Source organism: Telopea speciosissima, chromosome 1 (assembly GCF_018873765.1).
Source record: "Telopea speciosissima isolate NSW1024214 ecotype Mountain lineage chromosome 1, Tspe_v1, whole genome shotgun sequence".
Taxonomy (NCBI): Eukaryota; Viridiplantae; Streptophyta; class Magnoliopsida; order Proteales; family Proteaceae; genus Telopea; species Telopea speciosissima.
In genome coordinates this window covers 68,644,736-68,672,201 of record NC_057916.1, presented here as the reverse complement: position 1 = coordinate 68,672,201, position 27,466 = coordinate 68,644,736, and the positions used below count along the sequence as shown (strand labels likewise).

At 37.8% G+C, this 27,466-nt stretch overlaps 1 protein-coding gene across 1 annotated transcript in view; it reads right to left on the bottom strand.

Annotated features, from left to right (window-relative positions):
• Positions 1–25,256, bottom strand: part of LOC122653624 (dentin sialophosphoprotein-like) — a 65,752-nt gene extending 40,496 nt beyond the window's left edge. The window contains exons 1-2 of the mRNA XM_043847531.1: positions 25,000–25,256; positions 5,301–5,374 (exon numbers count right to left, since the gene is read on the bottom strand). Coding sequence (XP_043703466.1) covers positions 5,301–5,374; positions 25,000–25,256 — 331 coding nt within the window. The remainder of the gene's footprint in view (positions 1–5,300; positions 5,375–24,999) is intronic.
• Positions 25,257–27,466: the final 2,210 nt, after the last annotated feature.

The following is a 27,466-nucleotide window of genomic DNA, read 5'->3' as shown; positions in this document are numbered from 1 at the left end:
CATGTGGTGTATGCTCTTCGCCGATGATAATGCTTTGGTAGACGAGACAAAGCAGGGATTAACGCTAAATTAGAGATGTGGAGATCAACCCTTGAAACAAGAGGATTTAAGATTAGTAGATCAAAGACGAAGTATATGATGTGTAACTTTAGTCACACCATGATGGATAATGACATGGGAAAAATTGAGGAGAGAGAGATACCGCAAAGTGACTATTTTAGATATCTAGGGTCAACCATAAATAAAGAAGGTGACATAGATAAAGATGTTTTACAAAGAATTAAAATGGGATGGATGAAGTGGAGGTACGACCAACATATTCCGTTAAAGCTTAAAGGAAGGTTCTATAGGACTGTTGTCCAACTAGCTATTATGCATTTGGGGGAATGTTGGGCAGTTAAGAAGTGTCATATAGAGAAGCTACATATAGTAGAGATTATGGATGTGCGGCAAAACTATAAAGGATAAAGTAAGGAATGAACATATTAGAGCTAATTTGGGAGTTACCCTGATCAATGACAAGCTCCGAGAATGTCGTTTAAGGTGGTATGGCCATGTTCAGCGAAGGCCTACGGATGCTCCAGTACGGAGGAGTGATCCGATCCTGAATTCCTTATTGGTTTCCTCATATGGTTTAGTTCCCATTGTTCTCATGGTTTCCTAATACGATTTAGTTCCCTCAGTATGATTTCTTGTTTATTGGGGTGTTTTCCCTAATCTAAAATTTTTCATGGTTTTAAACCCTAAATTCCCTTCCATCTCTCTGCAGTTCCAAGGGTTTGGAGATTTGAACTTACTTGTTGATGATGAATAAACCTTTAAGATCAGATAGCTGACTGTAGAACAGTAATGGAGAAAACAAAGTAATCAAAACGAACCACCCGGGCTTCCCACCGCAAGGTGTCAATCGGATCAAACACTGATTCCTTCAGCCTTGATCAAACACAAGACAAAAATCTTCAATGGAGAAGAAGAGCAGTAATAAGCTTTTCATTAATCAAAATTCGTGACCAATGCTTGCCCCCCACCCCCTTACAACCTTATATATAAGACTCAAAAATAGACTCCTACACTAAAAAGGAAAGGCCTAACCCAATCCGTAACCTATTAGGTAACCTAAACTGACTAGGAAACTGAAATACTGAAGGCAATAGACTCAAAACATGACTGGACTTATAGAGTCCTAATCCAGCCCAACTTACAAAACAATTAAATAGTCACATGACCACTTAACCAAGTCACGTGATCACATGACCACTAATTACATAAAAATAAAGCTAAGTAAGGACTTCAAACCGCTAATCCCGTATGCAACCCTATTACCTATACTTTAGGTCGATAAAAGTAACTATTACATTGGAAACCCATGGGATCAAAGGCCCAACATGTATATAACCCAATCCTAGACTTATTCCCATTAAAATAAGCCTCTTTTAATGATGTATCTGCACCAACTTAATAATGTAGTCCTAAATAGGTAGGGGACCTACTAGGAGCCAGATAACAGGATCAATAGCAAAAGGGGTTGCTGGATCGAATGGACAACACTAGGTTTTAGGTTAATTCTAGGGTTTAGGATGGGAATTTGGGAATGGGTCTTATATGGCTTTAATATGCAGGTCTAGGATGCTTTAATGGCATATAAATATTAGGGTTTGGGAAGGTTTTAAAATTCTGCAATTCTGGACAGAATTGAGTTGCAGGTTTTGGGTTTAATGGAATGGAGGAATGGAGGGGATAGTGGGGATTATGGACTGGGTTTAAAGTCGAGTGTAGGGAGAGGTGTGGGGGATATAGGCTGGAAGTATGGTTCGAAATTGATGGCCAGATCTGTAGATAGAAGGGAGTCCTAATGGAGCTAGGAGTGCAGGTTTGATGGAGAATTAGGGTTTGATCAATGGAGGGGACTGTGGATTAGGTCCAAGGGAAGATGAAGGATGATAGAAGAAGGTTTAAAATAAGAAAACAGGTTCAAACTCACTGTATTGCAGGAACAATGGCAGCAGCTTGATGATTTGAAAGAGCCTCCCAATCTTCACAATGCAAGGAGTCGCAGGAGTCTACCTACCCTTCACCACCTTGAGATCCACAAGGATATACACTCACAAAGAGCAGCAGCAATGGCAGCAAACATAAAGCTAATTTTTATTAATCAAATTCGTCTGTAATGCTAGCTTCCCTTACAAACTTATATAGAAGACTCAAAAATAGACTTAGACACTAAAAAGGCATGGCCTAACCCTATCCCTAACCTATTAGGTAACTTAAACTAACTAGAATACTAAAGGAAATAGACTCAAAACATAGATGGACTTATAGAGTCCTAATCCAGCCCAACTTACATCACATGACCACTTAAGTTATCACATGAACACTTAACCAAGTCACATGATCACTTAAATTGAACCAATTGGATGCAACCAATTTGAACCGGTTTAATTAAAAAACATAAAAATAAACTAAGTATTGGGCTAATCCCGTATGCAACCTATATACCCATATTTTAAGCCCATAAAAGTGGTCTATTACATTAAAAACCCATGGGATCAAAGGCCCAACATGTATGTTACCCAACCCTAGACTTATTCCTAATGAAACAAGCCCTATTTGGTGATGAATCTGCGTCACTTAATAGCTTGGACTGGCCACAAAGAGCATGGGCCATGGAGATCTTCACATACTTTCAAGCATATGTGACATGGCATCTCAACTAATGTTTCACTTCAATGGAACCCGAAACCGACATGGCTGATTTGATGGTGAGACAGGGAATGGTAAGACCAAGATTTATTTTGGCACATTCAAGCCCATTACGATTTGAGTGGAAGGGGTTTTCTTGTTTATCCATGTAGGGAGGCTTTAGGCCTAATCTGTTGGAAGCATCTCTTGTACTAATATTGTCATTTTACACTTGGCTATTATTTCCCGTTAATAAATAATTAGTTATAGAGGTCAACATTTGATGTAGCTGAGCTTTTAATAATTGATTTAATAGAAAATACAAGGAGAAAAAATCAACTTTTCAATCTTCTTTTCTTGTTATCAGACTATAGAAGCCCATCAAAATATTGAAATTGGCCTAGATGCATATGACACATAAGAACCTCTGACTACAGCAAACCCTTTTTCTAGTCATGTGAAGGAATGACAAAGCCACTGTAAATCAGGTGACTTCCGGATTGACCACGTGCTCAAGATCCACCCCCCATCAGTTCAAAACCTCAACATTAATTCTTCTTCCAATAACACCACCACTGAAAGTATGAAACTCTAATTAAAATATGGCACCAATGTTCGCCATATGTAGGAGCCATTTGCCTGAAAGACTGAAACTTTCCATAAGCAATTTGGCCAACATGTGGAGCCTTCTTACTGCTAGATATAAGATTCCCCGGTCATGTGCATCATTTGCCATACCCTATGGCAGAGTAGTTAGGACTATTTGCCATACCTGGCTTTCTATATTGAGTCCATCAAGATAGATTCGCATGACCAAGGAATAGTTGTCAAGGCGGCAAAACGACCCAAGGCGCCCATCTAGGCGTCACCTAGGCGACCCCAAATGTTATTTTTATTTCCCCCTTTTCTAACATTATTTTGTATGCTACAATATTTTAGTATGCTACAATATATACCTTATATCATAAAAAAATCAGCATAAGCCTCCTCAAGTCATCAAAAATCAACATTAAGCCACATTAAGTCACATCAAGTCATCAAAAATCAATATTAAGCCACATCAAGTCATCAAAAATCAACATAGAACTAAAAGACAACAGAATTACAGAAGCAAGCTATTGGAAGTTTGAAACAATCAAACATACATTCGGTTTATACTGTTCTTAGAAAATATGATCTTATCTGTAAGTAATTAAATTGTTCTCGATTTAGAGAAATGTTCTTGTTCTCTAAGAAGTTTGACTAATCAAATGATTTTATTTTTAAATGAGACTTTTAGTATTAGGTAGAGCACAAAACCAGCTTTCCAACAAATCCAAAATTGCTTAAATCTGATTTATATTGAAGAAGTTATGTCCCGGTCAAACCTTATTTGGTATGCGCGAATGCTGTCAAAATCGCTTTGAATGAAATTTTTTTTTTTAGATATCAAAACAAATGAATATTTTACCGCACTTTTGGTTTTTAGCAATGTTTTACCATATTAGGATTTATAGAATTTTTAGATTTGAGAAAAACCCCAGCATTAGAAAGTTGAAAATTTTACCTACCGTCGAAAATCCAGTTTTTGTTCTCGACCTGGGGGGTTGAATTTTTATCCTTTTGGAATTTGATTTTTTAACTATTTTTATTTGATTCAAATAGGGGGTGCTTGCTTATTTATGAATAATATCTCAAGTAAATGAAATACCAAATATCATTTAAGTAAATGTTTTTATATTTGGTATTGCATTTACTTAAGGGCCAATACCTGGTTCGATACCAATAAAACCAGTACATGGCGCCTTGCAATAAGGCGCCGCCTTGACAACTATGGACTAAGGTTATATAGGCTTGGGACTTCGATTGTGTGTGTGGACTGTGTGGCTGTGTGATCCATCTGAGCATCAAATCTTAGGATGCTAGACTCCAGAATCCATGAATATTGATCCCCCCAACTAGGTGGGCGCATGTAATAGATCCAATATTAAAATAAGCCAGAAAGTTAATTCAATAAATGCATCCATAAATGAGAAAATCCAAAACATATAGACATGAAGTGTGCAACAACCGACTTCCATCATAATATTAAGAACTCTAAATGCTGTAGCATACTAAAAGCTTACAGTGTGTAAGATTACAAGAATATGGACTTGCGCTAATACCAGATCGGACCATAGTTTATAATTAGTGCATGACCAGATACCCAAGTTCAAAATAAAAAATAAGGTATGGATAAGAATGATACAATGATCCATCAAATCCCATGTCCATACCTATGTCAGTGTTGTATCCAACAGAGGTACTTTGGCTAAAAGGAATGGTTCAGGTATCCTAGAGTATATTACTGATGATTAGTAATCTTGATGTATATCTATTTTGTTTCTTGTTTTCATGTAATATATACAGATAATGCTTGTAAAGCTTTAAACTTTATACCAGAAAAGGGGAGCATCCAGGTCATGCACACTGAGTGGCCCAACCAAGCCAAGGAATTTCATACCAAAAAAGTTGCAAAGTAGTAGAAAAAACAAAGATTCATATGAATAATATCCTAGGCCATCCCATGGATATGAACTTGAGGTCAGCAATAAAAAAAAAATTAGCCAATTCAAGAAGAAAAGAAATTAACAGATACTCACTGTCAACTGCTGCTGCAGCTAATGTCTTCATCTGATTCTTTACAGATGGGTTCCCATGGTCTAAGACAATGGCTCTGTCATAAGAAAAGAATACAAAAAGACTCTGAAGTCAAAACGCATAGAACATATCCAAATGCATAAAAATATAGAATTTAACATCATGACAAGTAGTTTTCCAAATCACCGCCCAACATAAATGAAGGATGCACAAATATGCATTTGCAGAAGATCACTAAGTGGACTTTCAATTAGAATATAACCTTCACATCAAGGTAAAAGAATATAGGGACCAACAGTTCAACATGAATTCTAATGAGTTTGGAAATAATTCATATGCAGAAACTCATAAATTAGAGGCCTAAAGAGATTGTTGTAACAACGAATGCAAATTTAATACAGATAAAATGTCTCAAGGAAGATAAACCACTAAACAAACCTTCTATATTGTAAACAAATTAATTATTTATTAAATCGCCTAATTGGTGGGAAATCCTGAACAGAACAAAAAAATTAGAGATGCTGCTACTTAAAATTAGGGAAAATTATTGGAGGCTGCCTCATTGGAAAGGGTGCTTGAAACAACCTCAAAATTAATCTTTCTATCTCACATACACACACAGCAGCTGGGACTAAGCAATGGGACTTGAGTACTAGAGCAGATTAGTCAATGTGGTAGAAAACTAGATCTTCCCACAAGCCCAAATTATAAAAAGAAAATATTAAAAAAAAACTAAACTTTGGTTTTATGAATTGGGTATGACAGTCAAGAAAACCCCAAGAAGAAGAAGTTCATCCAAGACAGGCTGTTGTGGGACTTGTGGCTGATAAGAGAGAGATTTTTAGACAAGCACAGAAAGAGAGATTGGCATTGCCAAGAGAAAAGAGAAAGAGGTGAGAGGAGGGTAACTGATGTAGACAAGCTATACTCCAAACCATAGTTGTCAGGGCGACAAGGTACCCGCCTAGGGGTCGCCTAAGCGTCCTAGGTATGCAGTTTATTACTATATGTAATATAGCAATAATAATTTTATAAAATTATGCTTATACAACATAGAAGCCATATCAATGCAATATGACATAATTATGCTAGTAATGACCTAACATGAGAAATCCAAAATATAATAAACAAAGCATAGGATATAATATAAGCATATTCATAAAAATAAAAAAAAAACAAAATAATAAATATAAATCAACAAGAACTCGTGATGTGTCAACATGACATGCTGTCACATTGGACCAAGAAAGAGCCTGAACACCTAGGCAGTGCCTAGACGACGCCTTGACAACTATGCTCCAAACAGTGTAGCCGCAAGCAAGGTTCTAAATCTCGGTTTCGACTTAAGTTTTGACCAGCCAGAAACCGAGATTGTTTCGGTTTCAACCACATCTCGGTCAAAACCTGGTAATTTCTCCAAGCTAACTCGAACCTTGGTTTTGCGGCCCAGAAGTTGTTTTTTTGCCCAGATTATTGTTGTGTTGCCTTTTTTGACATTTTGAACCCAACCCATGCAATAGTTTCTCACATAGAGAACACTCAAAATAATACTTGTGGTTTTGACCCAAGTTTGATAGTGTATATTGTTTTTGGACATGGTATCGAATAAGGTTTGACCGGAACATAACTCCTTCAATATAAATCGGATTTAAGCAATATTGGATTTGTTTGAAAACTAACAAATCCAATATTTCTTAAATCTGATTTATATTGAAGGAGTTATGTTCCGGTAAAACTTAATATGGTGTGCATGAATGCTGTTTAAAATTGCCCTGAATGGAAATAAATTTTTAGACATCAAAACAAATGAATATTTACCGCTCTTCTGTTTTTGTAGCAATTTTTTTTTTTGGGGGGTGAATAAATAATTCATTACCAAAGAGAGAAAACAACAGCCCCAGAAAAAGGGGGGAAAAAAGAATCAAACAAAAACACAAAAAGTTTGAGCCTCAAACAGAAGGGGCAGAGGCTCGAAGAGAGATGGAGGAGATACCCCAGAATACAACAATAAGTCTGTTCCTTGGGATGTCATTACACATAGAGAGAAAAGCCATAGAGAGCTTGGCTTTAATTTCAAAAGGAATGGAATCACAAATCTGGTGCATAGTCCTGGAGTTGGTAGTCCATTTCCTGATGTTTCGTTCCATCCAAATATTTTATCATATTAAATTTTATGGAATTTATAGATTTGAGAAAAACCCCAGCATTTAAAAGTTGAAAATTGCACCTACCATAAAAAAATCTAGTTATTGTTCTTGAACTGGGGGTTGACTTTTTATCCTTTTAGAATTTGATTTTTTTACTATTTTTATTGAATTCAAATAGGGGGTATTTGCTTACTTATGAATAATATCTTAAGCAAATGAAACAACAAAAATAAAAAAAAAGTGATTGTCCTGGTTTCAAGCCAGGTTTCCTTAAGTTACAATGGGGATAAGGGAATTTATATAGGTGTTCAGGTTGAAACTTGTGAAATTACCGAAATATGATCAAAACCAGTCGAAACTTGGTAGTTTTTAAACTCCCTTAAGGTTTCGTCACGGTCAGCTGCGAAACCAAGTTGTCTCGGTTGAAACTGCAAGTTTCGACCGAGATTTAGTTCCATGGCCGCAAGAAGAAGTAGGCCCTTCAATAGGCCACAGATCTTCAACCGAACCTCTTTTGGTTCAGGCTAGACCAGCCTTGGTCTGGATGTTAATGGTTCACTAAAAATATAATCGTGGGGGCTAGGTTTGGAAGTTTCTATTTTGTTATTTAGTGTTCACTACACGGAATCAGCTTCTATTTTGGTTACTTTATAGTAATAGGATGGTTACTACCTAAGTTGTCTTTATTTTACTCACTATCTATTTTTGTTTGTTCCCTTTCTTAGAAGCAATACTGCTCTTCATATTCTGTAAGGTCCTTAGAGACCATCCCCATGATCTTATGAAGGAAGAATTGCTTTGGCTTTGGCCCTTGTTGCTGTGAGAGACGGTTGAGTAGTGAGATGCCATCTTGGTCAGTGAGAGACTGACCAAGGCCATAGGTGAGAAGCATTGGTAATATCCCCCTCTATTTTTTTACTCTTCTCTCTTCCTCCTCCTCCTCTCTGTTTCTATTTTATTTCTACTACAACCTTATTTTCTGTGGAGCTATTTGATTCCCTCTCAATCTGTGACCTTACTTGCTGTTCATGAAGTTGGTGTATTGTTTTCAGCAAGCTAATATAAAGTGAAGACACTGCTAACCCTTCTTTAACAAGCAAACCCCCTCTGTTGGTGTTTCGTTGCAGCAGATTTCAGTCTCATATAACTGCTATTCTGTTCATCAGGATCAAGTGATATTTTGTGGGTTTCATCCTCCATTGAAGGCCTCCAATCGACCTCAGTTTCAGTCACATCCAATGGCTGGATCTACTAGACTGCTACAAGTAGTAAGTTACTAATTTCAATCCTACCATCATATCTCTTGATCTAACCATCAACTTGCTGAAATATTTGGAAGTCCATCTCCATTGACCAAACTCAAAGATCAATCCAACTTTGATATTGATGTTAGTTTTAGGTTGTTACTAAATATGTTGCATACTTTCTATTTCTGTTCTACCTGTTACAGTCATCGATCCAACCCTTGGATCAACACCAGACTTTAGGATATTATTCTCCTACCCTAGCTACTTCAGAATTTGGGCTTCATCTGAACCCTGGCCCCTTATCTACCGGTTCACTCTTGTTACTGGAATTTATGTTCTTCAGTCCTCTTTGTAGGTTGGGTATAACACTTTCTGCTTAGTGAGTTTAGCCTCAATAGTAACAGGAGACTTAATACACCCTGTATGCAAAAGGGTAAATGTTCACTTGAAACACATAAGGCAGCTTCTGGTCATTCTTCAACTTTGAGGCAAGCTTTCAGGAAAAATCACCAAAATCATACTCCCTTGGTTATTTTCCCTAACAATTTAATAAAAAATAAATTGACAGGGAAAATGAAAAATTGAATTAATCACAACGAGTGTCATCAGATACACAGGTAAGGACCCAAATTTAGTAGTTATAGTTCGCTACGATAGAAAAATAGAAAATAAATATAAACATATACTTGAACGTCTATCAATCAAACTATTTACCAACAGTTTACAGGACCTCTCCTCAATAATAAGAAATGATGTGCAAACATTATTCTCTCAGATATTAGGTATATGATGGCAGTACTAAAATCTCAACCATAAACAAATCTAAAGAGTAAAGGCATTTTTTAACATACCTTTTCGATCATAGAAAGCGTTCTAGATGATATATTAGAGTTATAACAATATCAACAGAACAATAATTTCACTGTTTGAGTCTAATCATCCATAAAGAGGGAGAGATTGATGAGAATGTTGCCAATAGGAGTGATGAAAATGAATTACTCCACCAATAAGGAGTGATGTGGTGCACAGTGAAGTCTCTAAAAATACAAGAGGCTAGAAATGACTTGGATCAAAGTAGTGGAAAATAATGATAAATTATGAGTTCACAGAACCATTTGCCAAAGATGGAGGGCATAAGAACAGGATTTATGAAATCAAGCCCAAGTACATGGAATAAGGACAGGTAAGTTTAGTTATGATTCACAGGAAACATCTATCAACAAGAGTTGCAAGCATCAATTAGAGACCTGGATGGCATCCAACGTTTCTATTAGGTGAGGTGGTAGGACAATACCTGGGAAAAGGGAGACCTGGCGGTGGAGACAACTAGTACACACATTTTTTTCTCTTGGTTGAGGGTGCATGTTAGGTAATATCAACCTGGAAAGGATATGTGTGCATTTGGTGAAATTTGTGAGATTTCATGATAATTTAGGAGATAGCAAGTAGAATTGATTTGCTTAATTCACCCCATTTCCTGAATTACTTTGATGCAAACTGACAATCAGTTCAGGCAACTGATCCCTACTTGGTGAGGCAACCATGGTAGACACCATCCAATGCGTTATCAACAATGCAGACTATCATTATTAATAATTCATAACAAAGTCTTTAATATATCCCTTTGTGTGACTCTGAATGGATTTCACATATCTAAATAGTTAAAGAACAATCTCCTAAAATTTACGTCCTATTTAGAATAAAAAATCTAAAAGTAAAAAAAAATTACTATTAACAATTATAAACAACTTATATATATTTTTTTCTTTACAAAATTACAAGTAATTTAGTATAAAAACAAAAAATGAAAAGACTGGAGCTAAAGGTGATGCAGGTGCACTGCTTTGGACCGAGCCAAACCAATTTGGATACCCATGTGAAGATGAACTGGGTCCAATTGGGTTTTAGGTTCAGTAGGATATTTAGGAATTATTTTATTTGGGAAATATATGTAATCTTTTATTTGGGTAGCAATAAGGGAAATTTCCAATTTAAGTTTTATTTAGTCTCTAATTTTATTAGTCTAGGTTTTAGGAAGTAGATTTTCTGTTTTAGACTTAAATTAGGACACTTAATTTCTTTTTATATAAATATGCTTGTAACCCAATTCATGGGCAGATTTGAATGAATGAAAGCTTTTTTACCGCTGGCACCCCTGTTGAGTTTTGGTTTTCTTGCTAGGGCTCATCCGTTGCTTGTTCCGGCGGTGACAGCAGTTTGCAAGGACTGTATCAATCTCCCTGTTCCTTACCTTTCCCTTCTCAGATCTATTTTGTTTGTTCCTCATACTAGAGAGAATTAAACCCCAGAAAATGGTCTGGTCCTGCAACTACCGCCTGGTAGCCATTGCAAGGCTCGATTTAATCACTTCCTCATTCCAAGTTGTTAGTGATGTGCAAACAATTCATTATACTCGATCTACACTTGAAGATGATTAGTACTAGTCTTTTAAGTCTTTTTTACCTATTTTATTAATTTATTTTCCTTCAATAGCCTCCTTTCCTCTCTTTAACTCTCTTTTGTCGCTTAGCTTTAATTAGTTGTCTTCATCCTCTTGTCCTTATTAAAGTAGGAAACAACTCCCTTCTCCCCCACGATTCCTTGTTGCTTTAACTTTTAATTCCACTTTTCAAAATTACCCCCTTCTTATTCCTTTATTCTAGTTAGTCCATATTTTACATTCTCTTCCAAGATTGTCCCTGGACAATAAATAGTAAATTCCTTTCAAGACCATTGCTTCTTAGTTGCAATAGTTATTAGTAACTAGTTACCAGATTGCCACTAGTTATTAGAATTGTGTTATTTGTTGATCGAGTGGGCCCATAAGCAATCCGATTCAGGTTTCGAACCTCGGATCTGCATTAGGCGCCCAAGGAGCCTGGACGCCTTGATAACTATGATATAATTAAGGCCATACTCATTGGACACAGCCTCTCCTGAGAAGCAGAGGGTAAGGCTGCATATATTTGCCCCTCCCAGACCCTGCAGTCGCGGGAGCCTCGTTCACTGGGTTGTTCTTTTAATTAAGGCCAAACTCAATTTTTCTGGCAAGAATAATAGAATATTAAAGCCAAGTGAAGAATATCAAAGTGAAACAAAATACTACTGAAGTCTAGGCAACCGTTAATATTCTCTTCCCTCAAACTTGAGGACAAGTTTCTTTAAACCTAGGGCAAATAATCCATCAGATTTGACATATGGTTGCAGGATGTTTTGGTACATTTCGTGTTGGCTTAGATATTTTGCTCAGCTTATTTATTTGGGTAGTTCAAGAAACACCAAATAGAAATATTTCAAGAGGAGAAAGAAGATGTGGATGGTGTCGCTTTGTTAGCTTTCTATGAAGAGCTTGTGTCTGAATTGGAATTCGATGGAAGCCTCAGATAATCTTGGTTCATCTGGAATTGCGTAGGGGCATTTAGGGACCACTACAACAATATTATGTTGGTGTTTTCTGAGTTGATATACATTGTTGCTGCCCTTACTTAACAGCTTGAGCTTTTGGGATAAACTTCTGTAACATTCTGACCTATAAGTATATGTGATTCTGTAACAGTGGAGCTCAAGACGTTCATCAAGCGATTGGAGACTTTGTTTCTAATGTGTGGCTAGAGGTCATCATAGAAGGAGATTCAGCCTTAGTTGAATTCTACTTGAGTCTTGAGAAGGGCCTTGAAGATATAGGCATCTAATGTAGTCCTAGATAGATGATAAATCCACTAGGAGCCAATAACCAGGATCTTCCTAAAACAGTTGGTCGATTGGAGCAGGTTTGAGGAAATTTGGTCAAAACTAGGGTTAAACTTAGGGTAATGGGGTGGGATCTTATTTAGTAAAGCTAGGCAGGTTTTTAGAAGCCTAATGATGTAGGTTAGGTGAGGTTTGAGTGAAGATTTAAAAAACAGAAAATTAGGGTTAGGGTTTTGGATGTTGGAAAATAGGAAAAAGGGATGAAATTAGGGTTTAGAGTTGGAATTTGGGAGAAGGCTTAAGGTCGAGTGTTAGGGGTGACATCAGTGAGGTTCGGCTGTAACTTGGACACGTTTCCATGGCTGGATTGTTCTGGGCAGCTTTTAGGGTTTTTAGGTTTAATGGAGATGAGAGGGGATTAGGGTCTGGTTGATGTATTGGAGCAGCAACCTGGATCGAGTGTAGAGTGAGGTGAGAGGATGTTGTGATTGAATTATGGATGAGTTTTGATGGTTGGTTAAGGCTGTGATTGAACTAGGGTTCAGGAAATTCAAATATGATAAAAGAGGGATGTTAGGGTAGGCTGTAGAGGATTAAGAGAAGAAGGGGATGAATAAAACTATAAAATACTTACTGGATTGTAGGTTCTTCAATGACAGCTTGAAGATGAGCTTGAGCAGCACCTCCCGATCTTAATAGATGCAAGGAGTCGATCGGAGTCCACCAATCCCTTCCACCTTGATATGACTCACAAGGCGTCCTTGATATTACCCACAAGGAACACTCTCAAAGAGCAAGCAGCAGCATTCATGGCAGCGGCAATAAAAACGATTTTCTAAGTCTCAAAATTTGCCTCCCACGTTTTATTAAAAATAATAGGCTTAAGGCCTAATACCTAATACAAATCTGATTCTCTCTCCTGTCAGAAATCATGGAGAGGTAGGAATAACAACTTAAAACCAATTAAAACACTTAAACTAAGAAGATTCCTAAGTAACCAATAGGATATAAGACCCTATCAGCCAATAGGAACACTTCACTTAAGTTGGACCAGTGGTTCAACCAGTTCAATTTAAAACACTAAAATATGAAAAATAAACTAAGTATTGGGCTAATCCCATATGCAACCTATATACCCCTAGTTTAGGCCCATTAAGTGGCTTATTACATAGAAAACCCTTGGGATCAAAGGCCCAACATATATATATATCCCAACCCTAGACTTATTTCTAAAGAAATAAGCCCATTTCGATGATGAATCTGCATCAGCATCTTGTTCAGATCTATTACCAGGGATGGAAACTTCTCCTTTTCTTCGAGGATGATATCGGAGAATTAATTAGCTGATGAGTAGACCAAGCTGGTGGTGCTCCTATACAGCGCTGTATTTAGGGAATTATCCTATTTATAACATATTTATGTGTTTTCTTTTTAATGCAGATCCAGGGTTCTAAACCTGAATCAGATCGCTTACGGGCCCACCCGATCAACAAATAACCCAATTCTAAAAACTAGTGCCAATCAGGTAACTAATTACTAATAACTATTGGTAACTAAGAAGCAATGGACTTGAAAGGAATTTACTATTTATTGCCCAGGGACAATCTTGGAAGAGGATGTAAAATATGGACTAACCAGAATAAAGGAATAAGAAGGGGGAATAATTTTGAAAAGTGGAAATAAAAGATAAAGCAATAAGGATTCGTGAGGGAGAAGGGAGTTGTTTCCTACTTTAATAAGGACAAGAAAATAAAGACAACTAATTAAAGCTAAGGGACAAAATAGAGTTAAAGAGAGAAAAGGAGGCAATCGAAGGAAAATAAATTAATAAAGTAGGTAAAAAGACTTAAAATACAAGTACAGATCGTCTCCTACCTCTGGATGTAACCAAGAGGCGGAAACCAGCAAAGGATCGATGGTTAGAGCCTCTCCTCAGCGCACCAACAAAGTTGAAGCTTCAAGAGTAGATCGAGAATAATGAGCCCTATCGATTGCACATCACTAACAACTTGGAATGAGGAAGTGATTAAATCGAGCCTTGCAATGGCTACCAGGCAGTAGTTGCAGGACCAGACCCAGTTGCAGGTATGGTACTCACAGTTGGAGGAACTCTAAGGTCTGATTTTCTGGGGTTTGATTCTCTCTAGTATGAGGAACAAACAAAATAGACCTGAGAAGGGAAAGGTAAGGAACAGGGGGATCGATACAGTCCTTGCAGACTGCTGTCACCGCCAGAACAGAATAGGAAAGAAACAAATAAAGGAAATCGCAGGGGAAGGGAGGAGGAAGAAGAAGGAAGGAGATAGAGGAAGAGAGACGAAGATATGAGAGAGGGGATATGGTCACACAATCTTGTTTGTACCAATCAGGTAATAAAACCAAAAAAAACTTTCATTCATTCAAATCTGCCCCACAAATTGGGTTACAAGCATATTTATATAAAAAGAAATTAATTGTCCTAATTGAAGTCTAAAACAGAAAATCTACTTCCTAATTACTTCCTAAAACCTAGACTAATAAAATTAGAGACTAAATAAAACTCAAATTGGAAATTTCCCTAATTGCTACCCAAATAAAAGATTACACATATTTCCCAAATAAAATAATTCCTAAATATCCTACTGAACCTAAAAACCCATTTGGACCTGGTTCATCTTCACATGGATACCCAAATGGGTTTGGGTCGGTCCAAGGCAGTGCACCTGCATCAGCGCCTTGCCGCCTTGTTGGTGTTGCCTTGATTTTGGACCCTCTCCAACGCCTTGGTCGCCTTGCCGCCTTGATAACTATGAATTATATAACTTATATCTGAAAACAGTTGAGAAGGCAGTTTGGTGGTTTCTCTCTTTTCCATTGAGTCATAGATACGAGCAAAATCAACTTCTATGCCCTGATTGTCATCACTAAATCATATGCTACATAGTTCAGCACAGACATACCAAATGTGATGCAAATTTGGAATCACCATCAAAGATGTGAGGGCTGTCCCAATCAAAAAATTCTCACAAAAATTATTTTCCAAACTAAAATCTTTTTACCGTCCACTTGCACAAATCAGACAATACCCTCAAGTCCCAAAATTCTTTATCACACATCAGAGGTTTCATCAATCAAGTTTGAACAAAGATTCTAATGATGAGAATGGCCACTCTACGTATCCCCAAATGCAAGAAGAAGCCTGCTTTATTACATTTAATAACTCTCATAAGTGTGTACATATACCACTTATGAGATAAAAGAAGTTTGATACAAGTATGACCTCTGCCTTGTCAAAAAGAGGAGCCTGCTTCATTACTTTACGTTTGAGCTTTGAAATCGAAACAGAAAAGGATCTTACCAACATTAAGATCTCCTCCAAGTTCCATTAAAGGAGTGGGAATTATAGTACCTCCACAAGTACTCAGAAAACCCCAAAGGGGACTTAATGTAGTCCTAGGTAGGAGTAATCCCACTAGGAACCAGGGTAATAGGATCTCTTAACAAGGCTGGCCGATTGGGACAGCTTAGGCTAATTAGGGCAGAATTAGGGTTATGGTTAGGGTTTCGACTTAGGGTTTTATTTGGTAATGATGTGCAGAATTTTATGAGTCTAATGGTATAAGTTGGATCAAATTTGGTTGAGGTTGGAATTCTAGGGTTTTGGGTAGGATGCCTTATGAAAATGGACTGTTTGTAAGATCTAGGGTTTAGGGGCAGATTTTAGGAAAGAGGTTTATAGGGTATTAATGGGCAGTTCTAGGGGGTTATTTTGGTATAAAGAAGTTAGGGTTTGGATGAGTTACAAAATTCTGCAATTTAGGGCAGAATTGGATTTAGGGTTTTAGGGTTCTAATGGATCTATGGATTAATGGAAGGGGTGATAATAGGAGTAGATGGAGCTTAGGTTAGAGGATTAGAAGAAGAAGGTTAAATGCTGAATTAATAAACTACTTAATTGAAAGATTAAATCTTCAATGGTAGCAGCTTTGAAGAACTAGAAGAAGGACCTCCCGATCTACAAGATGCAAGGAGTCGATCGGAGTCCACCAATCCCTTCACCTTGATATTACCCACAAGGTAGCCTTGATATTACTCACAAGGTTCACTCAACAGAGCAGAGCAGTAGCTATGGCAGCAAACAAAAGCTTTTTCATTAATCAAATTCGTGTGTAATGTTGGTCTCCCTTACAAACTTATATAGAAGACTCAAAAATAGACTTAGACACTAAAAAGGAATGGCCTAACCTTATCCCTAACCTATTAGGCAACTTAAATTGACTAGGAAACTCAAATAGACTCAAAATAGAGTCCTAATGACTTAAAAACAACTTAAACTACTTAAAATAAAGAAGATTCCCTAGTAGCCAATAGGATATAAGAACCTCTTAGCCAATAGGATCACTTCACTTAAATTAAACCAATTGAACCAATTGGATGCAACCAATTTAAACCGGTTCAATTAAAAACACACAATAAAAACTAAGTATTGGGCTAATCCCGTATGCAACCTATATACCCTTATTTCAGGCCCACTAAAGTGGCCTAATACATAGAAAACCCTTGGGAACAAAGACCCAACATATATATATCCCAACCCTACACTTATTCCCAATGAAACAAGCCCTATTTGATGATGAATCTGCATCAACTCTCCCCAACTTGAAAAAATTCGTCCTCGAATTTTGTAGTGATGAGGGGGAATCAACATGTGATCAACGACTTTGACCATCCCCAAACAGAATTTCGGTGAAGCGGGAACATTGGGGATAAAGTCTTCAATGCGTGGAGCGTTCTCTTCAAAGAACCATAGTGGCATAACAAACTCTATGTGCTCAACCTCTTCAAGAACAACATCTTGGATGTCGATGATTTCTTGTGGAGTGTTGTCAATCACCACTTCATCTTCCATGTCCTCAGCCTTGTCTACTTTGCCCTCTTCAGTAGTTTCTTCTACCATTGTGTGTTGGACCTCCACATCAATTTGATGGCCGAGCTTCTCAACCATGATCTCAACTACTAGTGCAGCTTGGTCTACTTGAATTTCTTTAGCTATAGGTTCTTGAATCTCTTCAACACAAACCACTTTAGTAGAATCTTTTGTTGGTGCATCTGCCATAGGTGAAACTTCAAACACAGTCGATGTCACTTGCATTTGAGTTGACATGTTCAGCAGTCCTTGTGGTTGTACAGTCGATGTGGTCACCTTTGGTTGTAATCCTTTTAGAGTAAACAAATGGTATAGACGCTCGATCGGGTAGGACACACAAGTTGTTTTCGGTTCAATCCAACCTTGTCGCTCGTTCAACCAATTGCAACCTCTGCAATAAAGCTCCTTGGAGATGGTACCGCTTACACCAAGCACCATCATGATATGAAGAACACCCAAATTCAACACAGACTTTACCTGTAGGCTCGATGCAAATCTCTCCTGATTGGGACAACATATCCACCACGGATTGTGAAATAATGTTGTTACGTCTCCTCTCATCAACAACTAAGATGGCTATGCTCCCATTGGGTAGACGAACTTGGGTCTTGAAAACGAAGGGAGGTGGGTCTTTCAAGGCTTGGTTGGAGCTTCCCTCCGCCAAAGCTCTGATACCAATTTAATGTAGTCCTAGGTAGGAGTAATCCCACTAGGAACCAGGGTAATAGGATCTCTTAACAAGGCTGGCCGATTGGGACAGCTTAGGCTAATTAGGGCAGAATTAGGGTTATGGTTAGGGTTTCGACTTAGGGTTTTATTTGGTAATGATGTGCAGAATTTTATGAGTCTAATGGTATAAGTTGGATCAAATTTGGTTGAGGTTGGAATTCTAGGGTTTTGGGTAGGATGCCTTATGAAAATGGACTGTTTGTAAGATCTAGGGTTTAGGGGCAGATTTTAGGAAAGAGGTTTATAGGGTATTAATGGGCAGGTCTAGGGGGTTATTTTGGTATAAAGAAGTTAGGGTTTGGATGAGTTACAAAATTCTGCAATTTAGGGCAGAATTGGATCTAGGGTTTTAGGGTTCTAATGGATCTATGGATTAATGGAAGGGGTGATAATAGGAGTAGATGGAGCTTAGGTTAGAGGATTAGAAGAAGAAGGTTAAATGCTGAATTAATAAACTACTTACTTGAAAGATTAAATCTTCAATGGTAGCAGCTTTGAAGAACTAGAAGAAGGACCTCCCGATCTACAAGATGCAAGGAGTCGATCGGAGTCCACCAATCCCTTCACCTTGATATTACCCACAAGGTAGCCTTGATATTACTCACAAGGTTCACTCAACAGAGCAGAGCAGTAGCTATGGCAGCAAACAAAAGCTTTTTCATTAATCAAATTCGTGTGTAATGTTGGCCTCCCTTACAAACTTATATAGAAGACTCAAAAATAGACTTAGACACTAAAAAGGAATGGCCTAACCTTATCCCTAACCTATTAGGCAACTTAAACTGACTAGGAAACTCAAATAAACTCAAAATAGAGTCCTAATGACTTAAAAACAACTTAAACTACTTAAAATAAAGAAGATTCCCTAGTAGCCAATAGGATATAAGAACCTCTTAGCCAATAGGATCACTTCACTTAAATTAAACCAATTGAACCAATTGGATGCAACCAATTTAAACCGGTTCAATTAAAAACACACAATAAAAACTAAGTATTAGGCTAATCCCGTATGCAACCTATATACCCCTATTTCAGGCCCACTAAAGTGGCCTAATACATAGAAAACCCTTGGGAACAAAGGCCCAACATATATATATCCCAACCCTACACTTATTCCCAATGAAACAAGCCCTATTTGATGATGAATCTGCATCAGGACTACTTGACACAAAACCAGAAGGCAAGGCCTCAGCCCATATTTTCACAAGCTCCACAAAATTTTCCAGGGATAGGTTCCACCCAAAGTACAATAGTACAAAATCCTTCAAAAGTCAATGGGAAATTATAGTCTCACATAGATAATTTGCCTATTGACTGGCATGTACAAAAGTTAAAAATGGGAAGGAAAATTGTGTGGATTGACTATCTTTGTTTAGACGAAATAAAGAAAAGTGCAAGGCTTTCCTCTCCCTTATGCAAAATCATGTGTTTGCCCAAAGGAAAATTACATGCTTCAGTCTTATTGTTTCTTCAAAGGTGCATTACTTTCTCATCTCATTTTCCTTCCAAAATGCAAGAAAAACAAGGAATTTTGATGTAGATCTAAATATGAAGGGAAAAAAATACCAAAACATAGTTCATGGTACTGTTCACATGAACAGTGTGACAGCCTATATTTTGCCTTGTGTGGGGATGCTTTTTAGAAGATCTTGTGGGGCCATTGGAGATATCAAGTGGAGAAAGATTCTATCCTAATGCTGCCATAGTTTAGTTTCTATTTTCAGTTTTAGAAAGTATATTTTATTTCATTACAATAGAATCTTAGGTAGTTTCTAATTTCAGTTTGTCACTATTTTTATTTTGTTCACTAAAATAGTAGTTTCTATGGTAACTAGATTTTATACGAAGTTTCTATTTTGGTTGTAAGCTACTTGGTAGCAAACACTTTCTACTTTATAACCCATACTTCTATTATTAAGGGAAGAGGGTAGCCTAGCCCAATGATTTGAAGAAAAGAATTTAAGCTATATGCTTGGCTGTGAGATTCAGTTTGCTGAGAGAGAGCTATGGTGAAAGGCCATGGCTGAGAGGCCCTTCTATCTTCATTCCTCCATTCTTCTTCTTCCTATTCACACCCATTCAGAATTTATTTTTTCCCTATAAATCCAAGGTTAATCGAGACTATAATAAGCTACTGCTGGAGTTCAATATTTCAACTGAAGATATTCCATTAAGTTGCTGCCAACAACTGTTGCTGATCAAGGTGGAATTCAAGACCCTAAAAATATTGATTTCAGAAGTTTCTCTGACTGAAACTGGAAGCCCTCTGAACTCCCAAGTTTAAGATCTGTTCGAAATCTTTGGAGGGTTATTTCAGACCCACAGGGGCTCCACTCGACCCAGATTAGAGGCTGAATTGCTGGCTGGTTTGATTTCAATTCACTAAGTTTCTAATTCCGGAACTAGTTTCTAATTTCAATAGCCTTTAATATTTCAGCAACCAGTAGTCCCTTTGGTCTGAGATTTTCACGGTTTGTTTAACCCCTTGAGACCCATAACCGATAAGAGTTTGAGCCCCATCCGGGACTACTGATTTGTAATCTGGTTACCTTCTAATTTCTGAACTTAACCCTTGTTTACACCCTGCGATAGAGGGTATAGAGCTACTGATTGTATCACCTTTGAGCTGGGGTTATTATTGGGCAACATTAAACACTATTGATGAAGTAGGTGGGCCTTGGTGCAACGGTAAAAGGTTTCTCCATTGTGACCAAGTGGTCACGGGTTTGAGTCTGGAAACAGCTTCTCTACAAAAACAGGGATAAAGCTGCGCACATTATGACCCTCCCCAGCCCCGCAATGGCAGGAGCCTTGTGCACTGGGTATGCCCTTTCATTAAACACTATTGATGGGTTAAGGGACTAATATATGCACTGTTTATACATCTGAAGTTAGATTCCTGTTTCTGTTACAAGTCTGAAAACAATGTTCATATTGGGCTATAACCGTGATCCTGATTGGGGTTGGATAGTTCCTATCTAGCCTTACATTAGTTTTCTCCAATATTCAGTATTTTCCTTCAAAATTAAACTGCTTACGAAAATGAAAAACTACTGTTCTTTTTCTAACACTTTCCTCCAGATTCGGGGTTTGCCTTTCCTCTAGATTCAGGACAAACCAAATGGAGCCATGGGCAGGAATTGGACAGTGATTGCGTTAACTGCAGTGTTAATTGAATCTCAGCGCTGTTCCGTGGACACTTCTATATGGATAGCATATTTCTGTCCGACAAATGTCAGATTCCAACACTTAAAAGATTTTTGGGTGCCACTTTCATATGTCCTTATTTTTAGTTTTTCCCCAGAAATAAACATTTAGGTAAAGATAGGTTCCATCTTTTCCCATCATAGTTATCAAGGCGTCGCCTTGGCGTCCTGGCAGTTTTCAAGGGTCAAGGTGAGTGGTCGCCTTATGGGAAAGGCGTTATGTTATTATTTTATTATTATTTTTGTATTTTATTCTATTTCCTATATTTGTATTGGTTTTGTGTATATGATTTTCATACAGTATGATACACCGAATCATTTAAAAACAAAACAAAATAAAAATATGGAGACTTTATTTCATTTCTTAGATTTTCATTGGCTTGTGTACATTATTTTTGTACATCGCGTTACATGGAATCACCTAAAGCAAAAAAAATAAAAAAAAAACCCTCGACTTCAACTCTCGAGTTTCGATTTCGTGCTCCAGAGACTCTGCTCCTGCTCAGCGACTCCAGTGCCTTCGACGATGATGAATGTCATGAATAATGACCACGAACTGTGCTCCGGTGAGGGACTGCGACCTCGAATCTTCTCCCGGGTAAGTTTCTTTTACCCTCGACCTCCTGCTCCAGCGCCATTTCCGGCTTGTCTGACTCCGACGAGTCTTCCTCCGGCTACCCCATCTTCAGCAAGGTAAGTAACTAAAAACTAATAAGGCTACCTTCTAATGTTCTTCTTCTCTTCTTCTGTTTTTCGTTTTTTTTTTCTTATGCTGCTGCTGCTGCTCCATGTCCCACTTCTCACTGGTAGCAAAGAGAAAGAAGGGACGGAGAAAGAAAAAAAAAAGACGAAGAGAAAGAAGGAAAGGAACTGGTTGCTGCTGCCGACGCCGAAGCGGATGCCGCTTCCGCTGCTGCTGTTCGCTGCAAACATGTTCTTCAGGTATGTTTCGACTTTCTTTCTCCTACTCTGTTTTTTTTTCTTCTTCTTTTGGCTTCTTTTGTCCTTCTAGTTCTTCCGCCGTCCTCTTGTTTCTGTTTTCTTTTTGTTTTCTTTTCTTTTTCTTCTGAAAAGAAAACCCTCTAAAAAGGTCAACGGTCTGAAACCCTCTTTCCCTGCATTTTTTTCTCCTTTTATTCTTCTAGCTTCTTCTCCTCTACCTTCTTCTTCTATGGCTGGCTTCTGCTAGTGGTGGCCGGTGGCTTTGGCTGCTGCTTTAATTTCTGTGATTCAATGTAAATTGTGCATCTCTTAGTATAATTTATTAATTTATGAAATGCACCTGTTTACTGTTATTGTAAGTTATGCAATCTGTGATTATGAACTATTTATTCTGTCATTATGTGATTCAATGATTTTGTAATCTGTGATTTTGAACTATTTATTTTGTGATTGTGTAATTATGTGATTCAATGATTTTATTTAGTATATAAGTAAAATTATATAAAAATTAATATGCTATTTGTGCCTAATAAAATGGTTATATAAAAAAAAAGAACACTAGAACGCCTTGCTCGCCAAGGTGACGCCTTGGGGCCGCCCTATCGCCAAGGCGCTTAGGAAGGCCCTCAAACGCCATGGTCGCCTTGCCGCCTTGATAACTATGTTTCCCATATCCAAGTGTTTAAGCATAAACTAGTATTGGATGAGTTCCCAAATCCATGTAATTTCTGCTCGTCCAGTCATACTTTCCAAGTCATCATATTTTAACTTCCATGCCAAAATCCATACAACAACAACAACTCAGCCTTATCCCACCTAAATGGGATTCGCTACATGGATCCTAGCCCTCCAATCAGCTCTATTCCAGGTCATAATTGATACAAGGCCTAAGCTATGCATGTCTTTCCTCAAGACTTCTCCTAAGGTCAGTTTAGGTTTGCCCCTGGCTCTTTTAGTTCCTTCAATCTGAATCAAATCATTCCTCCATACTGGAGCATCCAAAGGCCTCTTTGAACATGGTCATGCTGTTACCAAAAAAAAAAAAGAACATGGTCATGCCACCTCAAACAACTTTATCGTAGCTTATCATGTAACGGAGTATTCCAAATCAGCTCTAATATGATCATTCCTTACTTTATCCTTCCTAGTTTTGCCACTCATCAATCTTCACATCCCCATCTCTGCTACACTGAGTTTATCTATATGGTGCTTCTTAACTGCCCAACTTTCCGCACCATAAACATCATCATATATCACCTTTTTTTATTTATGATTGAGCCCACCTCAAACAACTTTTTGTTTTTTAATTTCTGATTCTGATTCTTCTTCCTTCCATTATGGTTTTCCCTCTAATTTTGTTAGTTACTATTTTTTTCCTTCTTCCAGCAACTTTGTTTTTTCTTTTTATTCTTCTTCATGCTACTTAGGTTTTCTATCACAAACGAAACCAATAGTAAGAACAAGACTTCCCAAAGGGGACAACAATAAAATAAAAAAATCAGAGCTCCATCGTCTTCTTCTCCTCTCACTCACTCCTTGTCTCTGTTTTTTCAGTAATCGAATAGAAATCGTTCCGATATTTGGTATCCGTTTGTTAAACAAATCGAAACGGATAATATCCGAAATCCGTTTAACTTATTATCCGTCCTAGTGTAATCAAAGTTACACACCATATTCTCCGTCTTCATTCTACTTATCTCAAAACCAATTGATTCCAAGGTTGATCTTCATAACTCAAACTTGACGTTAATCCCTGCTATTGTCTCATCCGCCAAAACAATATCATTAGTAAAAAACATACACCAAGGAACCTTATCTTGAATATCTCTGATTAAATCATTCATGATAAGGACAAACAAATAAGGGCTTAAAACTGATCCTTGATGTAACCCAATTGTAATTGGGAGTTTAGTGACCTTGGACCCCTACAATTCTTAAACTTGTCACTGCACCACCATACGTATCTTTAATTATGTCCACATATTTACTTGAAACACTTCTCTTCTCTAGTACTTGCCAGATTAACTCTCAAAGGACTCTATGATAAGCTTTTTCTAGGTCAATAAAGACCATATGGAGATCCTTCTTGCAATCTCTAAATCTTTCCATGAGTCTCCTAAGTAAGTAAATAACTTTTGTCGTGAATCTTCCTGGCATAAAACCAAATTGGTTCTCCGTAATAGTAGTTTCTTATCTTAGGTGGGTTTCAATAACCCTCTCCCATAATTTCATAGTATGACTCATTAGTTTTATGCCTCTACAGTTATTCCAGCTCTGAATATCATCTTTATTTTGTAGATCGGAACCATGATGCTTCTCCTCCATTCATCTGGCATTTTCCTTGAGCTCATAATCACAACTTGGTTAGCAAGATAAACCACAAATTCCTAAGCTCTTCTCCACTTCTATTGGGACCTCATTTGAGCCTTGTGTCTTGCCTATTTTCATCCTCCTTAAAGCTTCTTTTACTTCGGATACCCTAATTTTTTGTTCCATGCCAAAATCCATGAACTGTGTAATTCTTAATAATTGCAAGTAAGAGTAGAAGAAAAAGGAGATTCATGCACAAATATTGCCAGATGATCCAGAAAGTCAAGTATGTAATTAAAGTAGATTAAGCCCATCCAATTGGACCTATGTTCACAAATGGTCATTGAATTTATGGCACCTAGGCACTAACATATATGATAATCTAAAAACTTATGCAAGAACAACCAACACTATTAATGGGGAAAATACTAGAGAGGCAAACCTTATAAAGATCCATCAGCAGCTATATCAAGTAACAAGTGGCTCTAGGAAATAAAGCATTTCTAATATTAATCTCAACATACTTGCGAGATCTGAGCCTCCGTTCAGCCTCCTCAGACCGCATTTTCACATGGTTCATTGTAGATTCATCCAAAATTCGTTGCACATTAAGCTTGCGCCATGCACAGCCAGATTCAACGAGTAACCCATTTCCATCTTCACCACTTTGGCGTTCTTCATAAATATCACAAAGGTCGCCTGGTTCACGGGACCATGTAAATCTGAAGTCCTTACCACCTACATCAATAACCTGATGCAAATGATTTTGTAAAGCTGTCATTACTGAGGAATGATGAGGTTACGAACATAGAAAACCAAATAGTAATAATCAAATCCAACAATTCCCCCATAATACTGACGGATTAGTGATGTAAAGCTAGGGTGCAAGTGATGAGTAAAGTATAGAAGACTCATGAATAAATTTTTCCATAGAAAAGTTGTTCGGGGGGGGGGGGGGGGGAGAAGAACTAATGACCCTGTCAAGTATAAATTTCCCTTCAAAATAGCATTGTTTGTTATAGGTCTTGTCAGCAACTAGTTGACCAGTCATCATCCCTAACAAATGACCTGACACATGAATATAATCCACCACAAAAGAACTTCCAGGAAGGTCTGTGAAACAATAATTGAATATCCCTCAACTAGAAAACATAAACTAAACAATGTCAAGACAGCTAAGCAATTAAGCTGCTCTCAAGAGTATTCACCATCATTGCAGCATTGATGCATGCCAAGGATAATTGAACCTGACCCACACCTAAAATCAATAAGAGCCCATAGTTCTAGGATAATCTAGTGTACAGTAGCTCAATGACATCTATCCTCCAAGGATAGAAGTAAATATCATCAAACAATATCATAATTAACTGATAAAAATCATCCATAATCTAAGTTAAGTTCTCTCTTCCATGACCCAAAAAAACAATTGTTCTTTACCATTTAATGGATATTTCCCAGTAGTTGTCTGGAATCTATGCAGGTCTTGCGGGCCTATGAGTCTGCCTAAACTGCTGCTTAAGAAATCACAACATTAATCTAAGCCAGATGAAGACACAATAACATCAGCAAAGGTATTGGCCCTTATTACCAAAATCGAGCATGAAGGAATATTATTTGGGGCAATAATACCTTTTCTGAATCATTTATTGTAGAATGTCCTAATATTTCTTTTGGTAGGATCAGTTCCACGATGCCTTCTCCACAAAGGAATCGCCAGCTTGGATGGATAGGAGCACCACTGAGCAGTGCAAGGAGATAGAGAGCAACAACACCGGTGAACAGAATAGGACAGGGAGTGGGGGCGGGGCTGCAGGGAAAGGGTTGAAAGGGGATGGGGGCGGCTGAATTTTTATCCTATGCTGTAACTGTACGGTGCTGTACTACATCGTGCGGCGTTGCAAAGGCCATGTACGTCATGTGGGGCCCGCTATGCCACATGACCTCTGCAGCGCCGCACAATGCAATACAGTGCCATGCTATAACAGCAGAGGATGCGGGTTCAGGGGCGGCTACTTCCATTTTTATTTTTTGGTAAAAAGCAAATCTATTCAGAAGCAGGAAAAGGGAAAAGGGAAAAGGGAAAAGGGCACGGGGCTGAACTACTGAAGACACATCAACTTCTTTCAGCCACAGAGTGGAATTTGGCCACATTGTCATACGCTAGGGAGTCTGTTACATAATTAGTTTCCCTAGGAACAAAAACAAAAGTACAGAAGAGGGGGTAGGACCCCAGATGTTTGATGTCATCGATGATTGGTTAAAGAAGGGTAGGAGGCACCTTTGACTCATCAATCACAAATGAGATCACTTCATGATTGTCCGACTCAATAATAAGATGAATCGTTATCCCCTCCAATTCCTCACATGGGGGCCGAAATGACCACCCTATCCCTTGCCCGAAAACACTGCTCAAGGTGGGGTCCACTCCCCCCTATTAGATGAATTGGAGGTGCCCGCGAGTTGGAGGTGATAATTATTCATAATTAGATCATCCACGGCTACTTCCCTTTTGAGACGATGGTGTTTCAAACAAATGGGGGTAAAGATGTAAAATCACCTTCATTAAGGTTATTATGGGTATTTAGTTAATATTTTGGCGATGACATCATCAATTAACTGTTCTCATCTAACGATAAAGATACATATGTAAGGATCTTTCATAATATAAAGGAGGTTTATAAAATATATGAAACTTCAGGAGTGATAGACGTAATTGTTTGAAACCTAGTGGTAGTAGTCGGGATTTTCCCTTCTTTTAAAGTTTATTATATATTTTTTTTAAATCTGTGTAGAGGCAACTCATTGTCATTCGAGAGGTTGTTTTGACATTGATGCACAACTCTTGAGGGTGAAGAATCTTGTATGTATGGATTATGATGTTTTTCCTATATTCATCTCATTACACTTGGAGGATAGTCCTTACCAATGACATTCTGGATGGAATGGCAAAGAATGGCCTGTCAATACCAATTTGAACTTTAACTGCATCAA